General features: G+C 38.8%; 1 protein-coding gene across 18 annotated transcripts in view; it reads right to left on the bottom strand.

Moving 5' to 3' along the window:
• ASCC1 (activating signal cointegrator 1 complex subunit 1) overlaps positions 1 to 18,137 on the bottom strand; it is a 134,249-nt gene that overhangs the window by 53,234 nt on the left and 62,878 nt on the right. For 10 of the 18 annotated variants that reach the window (XM_086382135.1, XM_086382131.1, XM_086382133.1 and 7 more), the window contains exon 6: positions 11,534 to 11,670. The exons of 4 other annotated variants lie outside the window; for them this stretch is intronic. In XM_086382135.1, coding sequence (XP_086238261.1) covers positions 11,534 to 11,670 — 137 coding nt within the window. Of the gene's footprint in view, positions 1 to 11,533; positions 11,671 to 17,255; positions 18,073 to 18,137 lie in introns of those variants that run through there. 4 more of the 18 variants (XM_086382139.1, XM_086382142.1, XM_086382140.1 and 1 more) reach the window with 3 other exon arrangements.

The following is an 18,137-nucleotide window of genomic DNA, read 5'->3' as shown; positions in this document are numbered from 1 at the left end:
TTACTACACTGCCCACCTCTCCAGCTGTTAGGGAAATTAAAATGGAGGTGGTCTTGTTCAGGCTTTAGATGTAGGGGAGAGGATTCCAACCAACTTCTGACCTTGTCTGGGCCCTGCCTGGACTACGTGCCTGCTTGTGAACACACCAATCGTTACCAGTAAGTCAAGTGGCACTTTAGATTAAGAAAGGGAGTGGATCTTGGAATTTTTCAAGCCCCTGGAGGCCTGGCTAACCCCATTGGAGTCTAAGGAAATTTGGTGACTCACAAGATGAAACAATCAGCATCGTAAAAGAAAACCACAGCTGCATTTCTGCACACAAACTGATGATGATACCAGTTTGTGGCCTGGGATTATAAACGGGAGCCCCCCAAAACTGCAATTCAAAATCTCGCCCACGGAGTAGATGAATGGCCCAGGGCCCTTTTCCAATTGAAACTCCAGATTGCTGTTAATGAGGTATTTCCAAGAAGGGTTCAAGTCTGGGTGTAGGTGTCAGCTCAATTTGGTGATGTATACTCTGCATCTTCTATTGTTTCTATTTCTTTTTTCCCCCAATGACTGTATATTGAAATTAAGTTAAATAATCTTCTATTAGAAGTTAAAATTGTTTATTTGTGTGTAATGAGTGGTTTGTTAATGAATCCTTCAAACCTAAAACAAGGCAAAACATTCGGCAAAATACCAGTTTTTACCTCATTATTTCTAATAATTCAAATTGCAAACAGTACTTTATTCATGTAACAACAGTGAAGGTACAAATTGGTAACACATCTTTAAGAGCAAGTTGGCAATATTTATAAAAAGTCTTCAAGAATAGAAACCCTTTGCCCAAGCAATTCAATTCCTTGCCCAAATAATCATAAATTCAGGCACATATCCAACCACAGCCAATGAAGTTCTTTCAGAAGAATTCCAACAGATAAATGCAGAAGTAAAAATAGAATCAGAATATCACCATTTTGCAAGCCCTGATGAAATATTTAATCAGTTTCATTATTTGTACAAAGGATGGAAAGTGGAAGTGTTAGTCACTCCATCATGTCCGACTCTTTGCGACCCCATGGACTGTAGCCCTCCAGACCCCTCTGTCCATGGGATTTTCCAGTCAGGAATACTGGAATGGGTTGCCATTTCCTTCTCCAGGGTATCTTCCCAAGTCAGGAATCGAACTCAAATCTCCTGCATTGCAAGCAGATTCTTTATCACCTAAGCTACCAGAAAAGCCAACAAGGATGGAGATAAGAAAAATTAAACGTATACATTATATACATATACACACACACATACACATATATATGCTTGTACATAGGTAAAATCTCTGAACTGATACAATACAAAGAAACTGCTAAAATCTGTTGCCTTTAGAGATCAGAGTGCTTGGTGGGATAGCAGTGGGAAGGAAACTCTTCAGCACATATCCTTTGTACTTAAAAATTTTTTGAACCATATAAATGTATTATTCTTTAAAAAGTTAAAATAAAAAAATACATGCAAAAGAAGCCAAATACAAGATGTATATATACTGCACATACATGAAAAATAAGCCAAACATAAAAGTATATGTGCTTAATGATCCTATTTATATGATATTAAAGAACAAGCACATTTAATCTATGATAACAGAAATCAGAACAGCAGTTACTTCTGGAAGAAGTGAATTTACTGGTAAAGAGCATGAAGGAACATCCTAGGGTGATGGCAATATTCTACATGGAGATTTGGGTGAGGTTACACGGGTGTACACATTTATTAAAATTCATCAACTACACTTAAGATCCATAAATTTTACTGTAAGTAAAACACCGTAAAGCAAAAATACATATATGAATACAAAAAAGTATGGGCACATATGCTCCAAAGTGCTGATGGTAATTATCTTTAGGTAATACTACTACAAGGGACATCTTGATTATCCACAATTTTGGGCTTTTATAAAGCTAGTATGTATTGCTCTTCTGTTAAATAAAACCCACCATCTTGCTTTCTTCACAGACCCCTTAAACAGATTTATACTTCAACAAGTAAATAGCTGTGCCAACCCAAAACCCAGCTAAAACTCAGCTCACCACACAGCCTTCTCTAGGTCCCATGAGGCCAAGGACTCTATTCATATTTTCTACTCCCATATCCCCAGCACCTGGAACAGTGCCTTATATACAGTGAGTACTTCGTAAATCTCTGATGATGTTCCACTATAAATGAAGAAGATGTTCTGGACAATTTTGTGATTATGGACATATGCCTATATTATCATTGAATAAAATGTGGTACTGGCTCAGAGACAACAGGATGTTAGGATTAATCAAAAGATAATTCCAAATAAAGAAAAACGAAAAAGTCTTACTGATATTTAATTAAGGCTCAGGGAGATTCTTTAGGAATCCTAATGATAGACTCCCTTAAAACATTCAGTTTAGTTCAGTTCAGTCGCTCAGTCGTGTCCGACTCTTTGCAACCCCATGAATCACAGCACGCCAGGCCTCCCTGTCCATCACCAACTCCCGGAGTCCACCCAGACTCACGTCCATCGAGTCAGTGATGCCATCCAGCCATCTCATCCTCTGTCGTCCCCTTCTCCTCCTGCCCCCAATCCCTCCCAGCATCAGAGTCTTTTCCAATGAGTCAACTCTTCGCATGAGGTGGCCAAAGTACTGGAGTTTCAGCTTTAGCATCATTCCTTCCAAAGAAATCCCAGGGCTGATCTCCTTCAAAATGGACTGACTGCATCTCCTTGCAGTCCAAGGGACTCTCAAGAGTCTTCTCCAACAACACAGTTCAAAAGCATCCATTCTTCGGTGCTCAGCCTTCTTCACAGTCCAACTCTCACATCCATACATGACCACAGGAAAAACCATAGCCTTGACTAGACGGACCTTTGTTGGCAAAGTAATGTCTCTGCTTTTGAATATGCTATCTAGGTTGGACATAACCTTCCTTCCAAGGAGTAAGCGTCTTTTAATTTCATGGCTGCAGTCACCATCTGCAGTGATTCTGGAGCCCCAAAAAATAAAGTCTGACACTGTTTCCACGGTTTCCCCATCTATTTCCCATGAAGTGATGGGACCAGATGCCATGATCTTCGTTTTCTGAATGTTGAGCTTTAAGCCAACTTTTTCACTCTCCACTTTCACTTTCATCAGGAGGCTTTTTAGTTCCTCTTCACTTTCTGCCATAAGGGTGGTGTCATCTGCATATCTGAGGTTATTGATATTTCTCCCGGCAATCTTGATTCCAGCTTGTGTTTCTTCCAGTCCAGTGTTTCTCATGATGTACTCTGCATAAAATTAAATAAGCAGGGTGACAATATATAGCCTTGACGTACTCCTTTTCCTATTTGGAACCAGTCTGTTGTTCCATGTCCAGTTCTAACTGTTGCTTCCTGACCTGCATATAGGTTTCTCAAGAGGCAGGTCAGGTGGTCCTGTATTCCCATCTCTTTCAGATTTTCCAGTTTATTGTGATCCACACAGTCAAAGGCTTTGGCATAGTCAATAAAGCAGAAATAGATGTTTTTCTGGAACTCTCTTGCTTTTTCGATGATCCAGCGGATGTTGGCAATTTGATCTCTGGTTCCTCTGCCTTTTCGAAAACCAGCTTGAACATCTGGAAGTTCACAGTTTACATATTGCTGATCCTGGCTTGGAGAATTTTGAGCATTACTTTATGTGTGTGTGAGATGAGTATAATTGTGTGGTAGTTTGAGCATTCTTTGGCATTGCCTTTCTTTGGGATCGGAATGAAAACTGACCTTTTCCAGTTCTGTGGCCACTGCTGAGTTTTCCATATTTGCTGGCATATTCACAGCATCATTTTTCAGGATTTGAAATAGCTCAACTGGAATTCCATCACCTCCACTAGCTGTGTTCATAGTGATGCTTTCTAAGGCCCACTTGACTTCACAGTCCAGGATGTCTGGCTCTAAGCTTTAAGCTTTAAGTCACTGGCTCTAGGTCAGTGATCACACCATCATGCTTATCTGGGTCGTGAAGATCTTTTTTGTACAGTTCTTCTGTGTATTCTTGCCACCTCTTCTTGATATCTTCTACTTCTGTTAGGTCCATACCATTTCTGTCCTTTATTGAGCCTATCTTTGCAGGAATGTTCCCTTGGTATCTCTAATTTTCTTGAAGAGATCTCTAGTCTTTCCCATTCTGTTGTTTTCCTCTTAAAACATTAAGGCCATTATTATTTCACAAGACCAGAATTTTTCTAAGAAACTAAATAACCCAACTATTTCATACAGTCATTTGAATGAAAAAATAACAGCCTCAATCATCTCTATAACCACCTCCAGTAAGTGGGATATTTGAAAACACAAGCCGAACTCCGAAATATCACCTGACTGAAGACTTTAGCTTCAGTCAGCAATACAGGGTATCTTCAGTCCTAGTAATAGCCAAAGAATTCAATATGAAAGACTGCCATTCAATCCATTCAAGTGCAGTCAACAAAACTGCTTTCGGAAAAAAAAAAAAGTTTAATACTAAGTATACATCCCTCTACATTTTTTTCAGCTCCAACTCTGCATTGTTAGACCACCAGAAGGCACCATACCATTGGTTTAGTTTCCCACTAAAAAACTTGTACCAGGTTGTACTTAATGTTACACCCTCAATTTCACGTCACACTCACGTTAACAATGTTTTTTTTATCTTCTGCAAAACTCCCGTTAAAGACACTGCTCATCATCATTCTTGGGTTCTTTATGCTAAGATTTACACAAATTTTTCTTGGACTGAGAGCCAGAAAAGGATTCTCTCCCTTAAAATTATTATGCTTCTTTTTATCAGATAAGAACTTTAATAACTGGTGTGTTCCTTTTTAGAATTTAGTTCAAATACACTGACGCTTGAAAACAGCACTAAATTTTAAAGTTCTGGCACAATTATTATCAAACCTCAGTTTCTAGATAGAATTTTCTTCCCATTCCATCTTTATGGTTTCTAATCTGTCTTAACATTTCTTTTGTATATACGCCCTCACTCTAAACGACCTCAAGCCCTTGGAATTAGATGGAGCACCAAAAACAAAACACTGAAACAGGATCCAAAGTCTGCCTTACCAGCGGAAACAGAAACTCTTTCAACATATCTCTAGGATTTATCAAGAGAGAGAATTAAAGAGCAGTAAAGAAAAACGCTGATAAATGCTCTTTGTCCTGGTGACCAAACTATTCCACCTGGGACCCCAGTGAGCACACTTCACAATGGAAACATATCCAAGGCAATAATTAGGAACATTTGCCCTTGGGTATTTTCCCTTCTCTTCTCTCCTCATTCTTCTCCCTTTTTAACTTATTTGGTTTTACTTCAGGCCTACTGGGAACACTCAGCTATGAGTTGAGTGATACGGGAGCTAAGGAAGAGCTGCATATTTGTCAGACTATATACTCAGAACCACTGCACTGTCTGTGTTTCATATCTCACAAAGAAAAGTCACAAGGGACACACTTGAGTGTCAGGACTTACTGAACACTGTGAGTAATTCATCTGAAGTCTACACAGCTGCATGAGCCTTAAGCTTAAGAACTGGAATCAAAATTCTATTTCTGGTCAAGTCACATCCCTTAAACTTAATTATCACCCCCAAACTTGAAACAAATGTTCAACCACACATTTCTTTAGAATATTTATATATCACCAGTTTTAATTAGATTCCAATACAGCCACATTTATTTAATATCTCAATTTAAAAAGCCATCAAATTAAGCTACAGCATGTTATACGAAAAATTGAAGGCAGAAGGGGACAACATAGGATCAGATGGTTAGATGGCATCACTGACTCAATGGACATGAGTTTGAGCAAGCTCCGGGAGATGGTGAAGGACAGGGAAGCCTGGTGTGCTTCAGTCCATGGGGTCGCAAAAAGTAGGACATGACTGAGTGACTGAACAACCACAAATTCATTCCCAATGTTTTCCATTTTTATATTTTAATTTGAAATCTTTACATCATAAAAGGCTGGGGTTAGAAATGCCATTATTTACTGACATTTTTTCAAAGCATACCAAGTACAAAGATTGAGATCAAAGATCAACAATAGTGAAGAAAAAGAAGGTAGATGACGCAATTCCCACCAGGGCTTTATTAGAAGTACTTGGGTTTTCCTGGAGGCTCAGACAGTAAAGCATCTGTCTGCAATGCAGGAGACCAGGGTTCCATCCCTTAGTCAGGAAGATCCCCTGGAGAAGAAAATGGTAGCCCATTCTGGTACTCTTGCCTGGAAAATCCCATGGACGAAAAAGCCTCGTAGGCTACAGTCGTCCATAGGGTCGCAAAGAGCTGGACACAACTGAGTGACTTCACTTTCACTTTTCTTTCTTTTAGGAAAATAGGCATATCGAGGCAAACAACCAATACTGATTATCATCCCCCTAGCCAATCAGGTAAATTAATTTTGCACTATATACTTTTTAAACAAGTGTATGTAACAGAGAAGGTGAGAGAAGGCAGCTGGAAAGGCTTGCTTTACTTGTTGGTTTCAAATCTTTCCAGCTTTTTGAAAAGAGCATCTTCAAAAAATTTTTGCCTGCACTGCAGATTTTTGGCAGGGTAATGTGTCCTATTTCAAAAGCTTTGCTGAATTTGAAAAACTACAATTACTGTTTTCATCCTGTCATGTCAAAAATTCTTAGTAACTATTAAGGACGCTCTTCATTCCCTATGCACACCAACCCTGACATGCTTAAAGGGTTCAGATTTGGCATTTAGTCACAAAAGGCACCAATAGACATATAAGGGAAGAACTCAGCTAAATCCTCACATAGCTCAGGATAAAGCTTCCATGATTAAAATCCTGTGACCTGATTTTCATAAAGTAAAAAAACAAATACTTCTTTAAACAAATATTTTATCTGCCTTTAGTTTTTTTCTTTGCGGGATTATCCTAATGGCAGCCAAAAAATGCAGCTGCTTCCATTTCTGTTTAACAAAAAGTAATCTGGGAAGTTAAAGTATCAGAAGTATTTTATCTTAAACAAGGTAAAATGGCTCTGCTTCATAAAGTAAAGCATAAAGTTTTATCTTATGCAAGGAAAACTATAAATATCTAAATACAAACATCAAGTTATTTTGAATTTTAGGTAAGATAAGACAGAAAATATTTCCATCACTAAGCAAACAACAAGACAAAGTATTCCTTGCTGTTTGAAATTCAGAAAGAACAGGTAGCTGCAAACCTGATCAGCTTATGATTTTGTTCAAGAAAAATATTTTGTCTTCAAAATAATTAATGAAAAAATGAGAACTGGCTGACAGATAAGTCTCTGTATTACAGTTTCATATACAACATCAGTTCAGTTCAGTGGCTCAGTCGTGTCTGACTCTGCAACCCCATGGACTGCACAGCACACAAGACCTCCCTGTCCATCGCCAACTCCCTGAGTTCACTCAAACTCATGTCCATTGAGTCAGTGATGCCATCCAGCTCTCTCATCCTCTGTCATGTCCTTCTCCTACCGCCTTCAATCTTTCCCAGCATCAGGGTCTTTTCAAATGAGTCAGCTCTTTGCATCAGGTGGCCAAAGTACTGGAGTTTCAACTTCAGCATCAGTCCTTCCAATGAATATTCAGGACTGATTTCCTTTAGGATGGACTGGTTGGATCTCCTTATATATACAACATAACTATAGAAAAAACTTAAAACATTTTACCTTGTTTTACCCAGTGAATAGGTAGCCCATTTCTACAAGACCATGTCAGAATAGGATGGGACCTGTATTTTATGATCTCTGTTCATTTCCAAGGCAAACTATTCAATATCACGGTAATCCAAGCCTATACTCCAACCAGTAAAGCTGAAGAAGCTGAAGTTGAACGGTTCTATAAAGACCTGCAAGACCTTTTAGAACTAACACCCCAAAAAGATGTCCTTTTTATTATAGGGGACTGGAATGCAAAAGTAGGAAGTCAAGAAACACCTGGAGTAACAGGCAAATTTGGCCTTGGAATACGGAATGAAGCAGTGCAAAGGCTAATAGAGTTTTGCCAAGAGAACACACTGCTCATAGCAAACACCCTCTTCCAACAACACAAGAGAAGACTCTGCACATGGACATCACAAGATGGTCAACAAGGAAATCAGACTGATTATATTCTTTGCAGCCAAAGATGGAGACGCTCTATACAGTCAACAAAAACAAGACCGGGAGCTGACTGTGGCTCAGATCACCAACTCTTTATTGCCAAATTCAGACGTAAATTGAAGAAAGTAGGTAAAACCACTAGACCACTCAGGTATGACCTAAATCAAATCCCTTATGATTATACAGAGGAAGTGAGAAATAGATTTAAGGGACTAGATCTGATAGAGTGCCTGATGAACTATGGATGGAGGAAACAGGAATCAAGACCATCCCCATGGAAAAGAAATGCAAAAAAGCAAAATGGCTGTCTGAGGAAGCCTTCGTATTCCAAGGTCAAATTTGCCTGTTACTCCAGGTGTTTCTTGACTTCCTACTTTTGCATTCCACTCCCCTATAATGAAAAGAAGGGAAGTGAAAAGCAAAGGAAAAAAGGAAAGATATAAGCATCTGAATGCAAAGTTCCAAAGAATAGCAAGGAGAGATAAGAAAGCCTTCCTCAGCAATCAATGCAAAGAAATAGAGGAAAACAACAGAATGGGAAACACTAGAGATCTCTTCAAGAAAATTAAAGATACCAAGGGAACATTTCATGCAAAGATGGGCTCGATAAAGGACAGAAATGGGATGGACCTAACAGAAGCAGAAGACATTGAGAAGAAGTGGCAAGAATACACAGAACTGTACAAAAAAGACCTTCACGACCCACATAATCATGATGGTGTGATCACTCACCTAGAGCCAGACATCCTGGAATGTGAAGTCAAGTGGGCCTTAGAAAGCATCTCTACGAACAAAGTTAGTGGAGGTGATGGAATTCCAGTTGAGCTATTTCAAATCCTGAAAGATGATGCTGTGAAAGTGCTGCACTCAATATGCCAGCAAATTTGGAAAACTCAGCAGTGGCCACAGGACTGGAAAAGGTCAGTTTTCATGCCAATCCCAAAGAAAGGCAATGTCAAAGAATGCTCAAACTACCACACCATTGCACTCATCTCACACTCTAGTAAAGTAATGCTCAGAATTCTCCAAGCCAGGCTTCAGCAATATGTGAACCGTGAACTTCCTGATGTTCAAGCTGGTTTTAGAAAAGGCAGAGGAACCAGAGATCAAACTGCCAACATTCGCTCGATCTTTGAAAAAGCAAGAGAGTTCCAGAAAAACATCTATTTCTGCTTTATTGACTATTCCAAAGCCTTTGACTGTGTGGATCACAATAAACTGTGGAAAATTCTGAAAGAGATGGGAGTACCAGACCACCTGACCTGCCTCTTGAGAAACCTGTATGCAGGTCAGGAAGCAATAGTTAGAACTGGCCATGGAACAACAGACTGGTTCCAAATAGGAAAAGGAGTACGTCAAGGCTGTATATTGTCACCCTGCTTATTTAACTTATATGCAAGGTAGATCATGAGAAACGCTGAGCTGGAAGAAGCACAAGCTGGAATCAAGATTGTCAGGAGAAATATCAATAACCTCAGATATGCAGATGACACCACCCTTATGGTAGAAAGTGATGAGGAACTGAAGTGCTTCTTGATGAAAGTGAAAGAGGAGAGTGAAAAAGTTGGCTTAAAGCTCAACATTCAGAAAACGAAGATCATGGCATCTGGTCCCATCACTTCATGGGAAATAGATGGGGAAACTGTGGAAACAGTGTCAGACTTTATTTTTTGGGGCTCCAGAATCACTGCAGATGGTGACTGCAGCCATGAAATTAAAAGACGCTTACTCCTTGGAAGGAAAGTTATGACCAACCTAGATAGCGTATTCTAAAGCAGAGACATTACTTTGCCAACAAAGGTCCATCTAGTCAAGACTATGGTTCTTTCTGTGGTCACGTATGGATGCGAGAGTTGGACAGTGAAGAAAGCTGAGCGCCGAAGAATTGATGCTTTTGAACTGTGGTGTTAGAGAAGACTCTTCAGAGTCCCCTGGCCTGCAAGGAGGTCCAACCAGTCCATTCTGAAGAAGATCAGCTCTGGTATTTCTTTGGAAGGACTGATGCTAAAGCTGAAACTCCAGTACTTTGGCCACCTCACGCAAAGAGTTGACTCATTGGAAAAGACTCTGACGCTGGGAGGGATTGGGGGCAGGAGGAGAAGGGGACGACAGAGGATGAGATGGCTGGATGGCATCACCAACTCAATGGACATGAGTTTGAGTAGACTCCGGGGAGTTGGTGATAGACAGGGAGGCCTGGCGTGCTGCAATTCATGGGGTCACAAAGAGTTGGACACGACTGAGCAACTGAACTGAACTGAACTGTATTTTATAACTGCATAAAAATAAAATTATTCAAGCGAGTCAATTTTCAAATTGCTCTTGTTCTGTATCAATCTCATGCGAAAAGAGTAAAGGAAGGGGTCAGTGGGGAGAGATGATCCTTTGAAACAGAGCTGTTAGGTCAGATGTACATACAAGTTAAAATATTACAATAAAAAAGAATAAGAAGTCAGCCATCAGCACAGCAATGTTCTCCCTGTCCAGACTGCTTGGATACTTTTTGGTATCCTTATTGACTCAAACAAAATAACCTGAATTTGAAAAAAAAAGAAAAAGTCTGCTGCATTTCTGAAATACAATGAAGACTCTCCTAGGGAATCATCTTATAATGTCTGAGTAACCACGGTAAACATAGGAAGAGCCCTCCCAAGATGCCCGTGTTCTACTCTTTGGATTTGTAAATACACTAGTTCAAAGAGAGCAAAGACGGTTTTGCAGATGTGATTAAGGCTAAGGAGTTTGAGGTGGGGAGATTTTTCTGCATTACCTGTGTGGGTTCAATTAAATCACACGCATCCTTAAAAGCAGATAACCTGTCCCTGCTATGGCCAGAGAGAGAGATGTAACAACAGACGGAGGGCCAAACAGATGCAATGTTGTTAGTGTTGAAGAAGGAGGAAGAAGGCTACTAGCCAAGGAATGTGGTAGCCTCTAAAAACAGGACTTCAAAAGCAAGCAAACAGATTCTCCCCTGGAGCCTCCAGAAAGGAACACAACCCTGACAGTACCTTGATAATAGCTCAGTGAATCCCGTATCAGACTTCTGCCCCACAGAACTATAGGATTATAAATTTGGGTTTTTTTAAGATACCAATCTTGCAGTAATGTATTACAGCAGCACAGAAAGCTAATACACTCATACAGATAATGAAGAGAATTTCTTTTTTGACAAAGGAATGGGATGTCCTGTTAAAGAATAAAAACTACTTAGTGAATTAGCAAAATTTAAGGTAGAGCCTTTCCATACAAATTTGTAAATATATGCTTTAAATCCACTTTAAACCTTTCACACAAGAAACCCAATGTTAAGTGTTACAAATGGGTCAGTCAACAAATCTTGTTCCCAAGTCACCCAGCTCCCTAGGCCAAAAACAAGTCTGTGATACCAGAAAAAAAGGCCAGTACAGGGCAACCACCCTCCCCACTCCTCTGGATTACTCACTCAATGAATTCCTCTTTACACTGCTGTAGCATCTCACATGTCTGCTGGATCTCTTGCTCACTCAAAAGCACCAACATCCCAATAGTTAGGTGAAGCTTTTTAGGATTCTGGAAAATGCTGCTATCAACCCCATGATCCTGTTATCAAAGGGAGAAAAACAAGAAACTCAGCCCATACAAAACTAAATGGCAGCACAGAACTGAGCAGAAAGAAATAAAGTCACACATCCATGACCAACTGACTTTTCAACCAGGGTGCCAGGACAATTTAGTGGGGAAAGAAAAGTTCTCTTCAACAAATGATATTGGGACATCTGAATACCTACATGCAAAAGAATGAAGTTGAACCCATACCTCATACTATATACAAAACCTATATCAAAATGGATCAATGATATAGGAGCCAAAAACCACATAATTACAAAATTCCTGCTGATGCTGCTAAGATGCTTCAGTCGTGTCCGACTCTGTGCGACCCCAGAGACGGCAGCCCACCAGGCTTCCCCGTCCATGGGATTCTCCAGGCAAGAACACTGGAGTGGGTTGCCATTTCCTTCCCCAATGCATGAAACTGAAAAGTGGAAGTGAAGTCGCTCAGTCGTGTCTGACTCCTAGCGACCCCATGGACTGCAGCCTACCAGGCTCCTCTGTCCATGGGATTTGCCAGGCAAGAGTACTGGAGTGGGTTGCCATTGCCTTCTCTCGCACAAAACTCCTAGAAGACAGGAAAATCTTCATGACCCCTTGGATTTGGCAACGGATTCTTAGATATGACACCAGTAGTATGGCAACAAAAGAAAAATTAGGTACATCAAACTTCACATTTTAAAACTTTTATGTATCAAAGGACTATCAAGAAAGTAAAAAAGACAACCTAAAGAATGGAAGAAATATTTGTAAACTATATACTTGATAAGGGTCATACAGTATGCATAATATATAAAGAACACTTACATAGCTCAACAACTAAAAGAAAACTCAATTTAAAAAATAGAAAAAGGACTTGAGTAGACATTTCTCCAAAGAAGAAATACAAATGGCTAACGACTACAAGAAGATGTTCAGTGTCGTCAGCCATTAAGGGAAATGCAAGACAAAACCACAATGAGGTGCCATTTCACGCCCATCATGCTGGTTATAACCGAAAGAGTGGAAAGCAACAAGTGCCGGCAAGGATGTGTATCAGGGTATGGGATTCCTTTCAGGGGTGATAAAAACATGTGAAATATTACAGAATTCATAGTTGTACAATACTGCTAATGCACAAAATGCCACTGAATCATTCATTTTAAAATGGTTAATTTTATGTTAAATGAATTTCACTTCAATAAAGTAGTATTTTTTAAAGAATGAACTGGTAGCCTGACAAAATGGTATGCCCAGGAAAAACAGAATGCTACCTAATTATAGATTCTAATAATCTTTTGTTCCTCGTCGGCTTTTAATTAGTTCAGAGCAACTGGGCCTCTTATGGCCTTACCCAAAGATAATATACTATTTATAAAAGACAGTTTTTATCTTGGCAGACACTGCAGTATTTATAGGTAAAATATTGTGTTAAGAACAAACTGTCCCCAAGCAAAGACAGATGAAAAATGAATTCAGAGAAATATCTAGACACTGGAGTTGCCACATCAAATATGGTCATCCTTTTCTGGCATCATCATTCCTTGCACTTAAAACTTTTGTCTCTGAAAGCAGAAAAAGTAAATATATTTATGAACCCCACTGCCACTTTTAAAAAGACAGAAAATTCACTTAGCATACAATTAACCATTTTAGGATGACAATTGAGTTGTATTTCGTGTATTCACAATGTTGTACAACTGCCAGCTCTCTTTAGTTTCAAAACTTGTTCAGCACCCCATAAAAACACCTCATACTTATTAAATAATCACTCTATTATTTCTCATTGCTTATCCTCTGGTAACCTCCAGTTTGCTTTTTATCTCTTTGGAGTTTGGTACTCTGGACATGGCAAATAAAGTAAATCATACTACATACAACCTTTGCGTCTGGCTTCTTTCACTTAGCATGCTTTCAAACTTCATTCAAGCTGAAGCATATATCAGTACTTCATTTGTTTTAATGGCTGAATAATATTCCAGTGTATGCATATAACACAATTTGATTATCCATTTAACTCTTGAAGGCCATTAGGCTTGATTCCATCTTTTGTCTAGTATTATGAATAACGCTGCTTTAAAAAACATTTGTGATCACTGATGAACATAGATGCAAAAATCCTTAACAAAATTCTAGCAAACAGAATCCAACAACACATTAAAAAGATCATACATCATGACCAAGTGGGCTTTATCACAGGGATTCAAGGATTCTTCAATATCCGCAAATCAATCAATGTAATACATCACATTAATAAATTGAAAATAAATACTATATGATTATCTCAATAGATGCAGAGAAAGCCTTTGACAAAATTCAACATCAATTTATGATAAAAACCCTCCAGAAAGCAGGAATAGAAGGAACATACCTCAACATAATAAAAGCTATATATGACAAACCCACAGCAAACATTATCCTCAATGGTGAAAAACTGAAAGCATTTCCCCTAAAGTCAGGAACAAGACAAGGGTGCCCACTCTCACCACTACTATTCAACATAGTTTTGGAAGTTTTGGCCACAGCAATCAGAGCAGAAAAAGAAATAAAAGGAATCCAAATTGGAAAAGAAGTAAAACTCTCACTGTTTGCAGATGACATTATCCTCTACATAGAAAACCCTAAAGACTCCACCAGAAAATTACTAGAGTTAATCAATGAATATAGTAAAGTTACAGGGTATAAAATCAACACACAGAAATCCCTTGCATTCCTATACACTAATAATGAGAAGATAAAGAAATTAAGGAAACAATTCCATTCACCATTGCAATGAAAAGAATAAAATACTTAGGAATATATCTACCTAAAGAAACAAAAGACCTATATAAAGAAAACTATAAAACACTGCTGAAAGAAATCAAAGAGGACACTAATAGATGGAGAAATATACCATGTTCATGGATCAAAAGAATCAATATAGTGAAAATGAGTATACTATCCAAAGCAATCTATAGATTCAATGGAATCCCTATATCAAGCTACCAATGGTATTTTTCATAGAGCTAAAACAAATAATTTCACAATTTGTATGGAAATACAAAAAACCTCAAATAGCCAAAGCAATCTTGAGAAAGAAGAATGGAACTGGAGGAATCAACCTGCCTGACTTCAGGCTCTACTACAAAGCCACATTCATCAAGACAGTATGGTACTGGCACAAAGAAATATAGATCAATGGAACAAAATAGAAAGCCCAGAGATAAATCCATGCACATATGGACACCTTATCTTTGACAAAGGAAGCAAGAATATACAATGCAGAAAAGACAATCTCTTTAACAAGTGGTGCTGGGAAAACTGGTCAACCACTTGTAAAAGAATGAAACTAGAACACTTTCTAACACCATACACAAAAATAAACTCAAAATGGATTAAAGATCTAAACATAAGACCAGAAACTATAAAACTCCTAGAGGAGAACATAGGCAAAACACTCTCTGACATAAATCACAGCAGGATCCTCTATGACCCACCTCCCAGAATACTGGAAATAAAAGCAAAAATAAACAAATGGGATATAATTAAAATTAAAAGTTTCTGCACAACAAAGGAAACTATAAACAAGGTGAAAAAACAGGCTTCAGAATGGGAGAAAATAACAGCAAATGAAGCAACCGATAAAGAATTAATCTCAAAAATATACAAGCAACTCCTGCAGCTCAATTCCAGAAAAATAAACAACCCAATCAAAAAATGGGCCAAAGAACTAAACAGACATTTCTCCAAAGAAGACATACAGATGGCTAACAAACACATGAAAAGATGCTCAACATCACTCATTATCAGAGAAATGCAAATCAAAACCACAATGAGATACCATTTCACGCCAGTCAGAATGGCTGCTATCCAAAAGTCTACAAGCAATAAATGCTGGAGAGGGTGTGGAGAAAAGGGAACCCTCTTACACTGTTGGTGGGAATGCAAACTAGGAGCCTAGTGGGCTGCCGTCTATGGGGTCGCACAGAGTCGGACATGACTGAAGCGACTTAGTAGCAGTAGCAGCAGCATGGTAACTCTATGTTTAACTTACTGCTGCTACTGCTAAGTCACTTTAGTCGTGTCCGACTCTGTGTGATCCCACAGACGGCAACCACCAGGCTCCCCCGTCCCTGGGATTCTCCAGGCAAGAACACTGGTGTGGGTTGCCATTGCCTTCTCCAATGCATGAAAGTGAAAAGTGAAAGGGAAACCGCTCAGTCGTGCCCAACTCTTAGTGACCCCGTGGACTGCAGCCTACCAGGCTCCTCCATCCATGGGATTTTCCAGGCAAAGTACTGGAGTGGGGTGCCATTGCCTTCTCTGAATTACCAAACTGTTTACCACAGGAACTCAACAATTTTACATTCCAAGTAGCAATGTATGAGGGTTCCTATTTCTCTACACCTTCACCAATACTTAATATTTTCCTTTTTAAATTTATAATTTAAATTATAGTCATCTTAGTAGGTATAAAATGGTATTGCATCTACTATGAGGTGGTTTTGATCTGCTTTTCACTATTGACCAATGATGCTGAACATCTTCTTATGTCCCTGTTGGACATTTGTACATCTCCGTTGCCCATTTTCTGTCTTTTTATTGTTGAATTATAAGGATTCTTTATATATTCTGATACTAGTCCCCTATTAAATCATGAATCCCTTTTGAAAGTAATTAGGTCTCAACTTTCATTGAACTCATTTTGCAAATGAAGTCAAGAAAAAAAAGTTGAGCATCTTCTCCTCCAACAGGAACAAACAGGAATTCTACCTCTGAATTTCAAGTTCTTATCCCATAATCTGATCTCTGTGCTAGTAAATCAGCCTAAAGGCAGAAGAATGTATTTATCAAATGCAGATAGTCTTATATCCCAATTCTTGGTTTGCCTAAGACTAATTTTGCCTTGGCAAAAGGAGTTAATAGAGTATTCATTTTCTAAGTGTTAACAGAGCTTGACCTATTTTTACATCTAATGAAGAGTTTTATGATTCTACAGATCAACTCAAATTGCCTCATTTAATGAAAGTGATTTTAAGGAACAATCAACTTTAAAAGTGTCGAGGAAGACTAAGCACAATGCTTATCAAACCCTAGCTGCTGTAACTCATGGCAGAAGCTGTCATTTTACAAAGGCAAGCAAAGTCCCCCAAATGATGCCAATATGCACAACCCTATCACGAACTACAATTGAGAATTGATCCCCTAGTAATAAGATCTAATATTTTCTAAGCCCTTTACTCTGCCCTAAGCATTTCTTACAAACTTTATATAGACAAATATCTTGTGAGCAAAGTAGTAGTATTCACTGCTCACAGATGAGGAAAACTGAGGCAAAGAGAAATAAAGCCACTAACCCAAAGCAACACTGGTAGGAAGCAATGAAGCTACAATTCAAACCCAGGTAGGCAGGTCCGAAAGCCTACACTTTTGATCAATATTACACTGCCTCTCCAGTAATAGTTGCCCTGAAAAGCTGGAACAATGTGGCTATCACGCAGAAGCAAGGCCTTGCACATTTCAATAAAACTCACACAATAAATGGGTCTGATCACCAGACTAGTCCTGAAAATAAGGCAAATTTCATAATTCCATGAAAAGAAAGGTAGTTTTAATACTTGCCTTTTCTATTTATTTATTTTTATTATTATTATTTTTTCTTACTTTACAATATTGTATTGGTTTTGCCATACATCCTTTTCTGAGATATGAGCACCAAACGCATAATTCATAAAAGAAGAAAAAAAAGGATTAAATGAACTTGATCAAAGTTAAAAATTGTGCTTCAAAAGACACATTAGGAAAGTAAGAAGAGTAGCCACAGAGAAAAAAAATTATTTGGGAGAAAAATATTTGCAAATCATATATCTGATAAATACAATTTTTTTAAGTTTTTAAAAATTCAGTAATAAAATGGATACACCATCCAACTTAAAAATGAGCAAAGTATCCATATAATTCACCAAAGAAGATATACTAATGGCTAGTAAACATATGAGAAGACACTAAATATCATTAGTCTATCAAAACCAAAATGAGATACCACTTCACATTCACTAGAATGACTATAATCAAAACGACAGGCAATAACAAGTGTTGGTGAGGATGTGGAGAAACTAAACTGCACGTTGCTGGGAGGGTGTAAAATGATGCAGCCATTTTGGAAAAGTTTGGCAGTTCCTCACTCCAGTACTCTTGCCTGGAAAATCCCACGGACGGAGGAGCCTGGTGGGCTGCAGTCCATGGGGTCTCGAAGAGTCGGACACAACTGAGCGACTTCACTTTCACTTTTCACTTTCATGCATTGGAGAAGGCAATGGCAACCCACTCCAGTGTTCTTGCCTGGAGAATCCCAGAGACGGCGGAGCCTGGTGGGCTGCCAGAGTCGGACTCTGGGGTCGCACAGAGTCCGACACGACTGAAGTGACTTAGCAGCTGCAAAAAGTTAAACATGAAATTTCAATACAACCCAGACATTTCACTCCTAGGACTTTACTCGA

This window comes from Bos grunniens, chromosome 28 (assembly GCF_055505025.1).
Source record: "Bos grunniens cultivar Pamir isolate PY7600 chromosome 28, Bosgru_T2T1.0, whole genome shotgun sequence".
In the NCBI taxonomy this organism is placed as follows: Eukaryota; Metazoa; Chordata; class Mammalia; order Artiodactyla; family Bovidae; genus Bos; species Bos grunniens.
The sequence above is the reverse complement of the archived record's forward strand: the minus strand, read 5'-3'. Positions and strand labels throughout refer to the sequence as shown.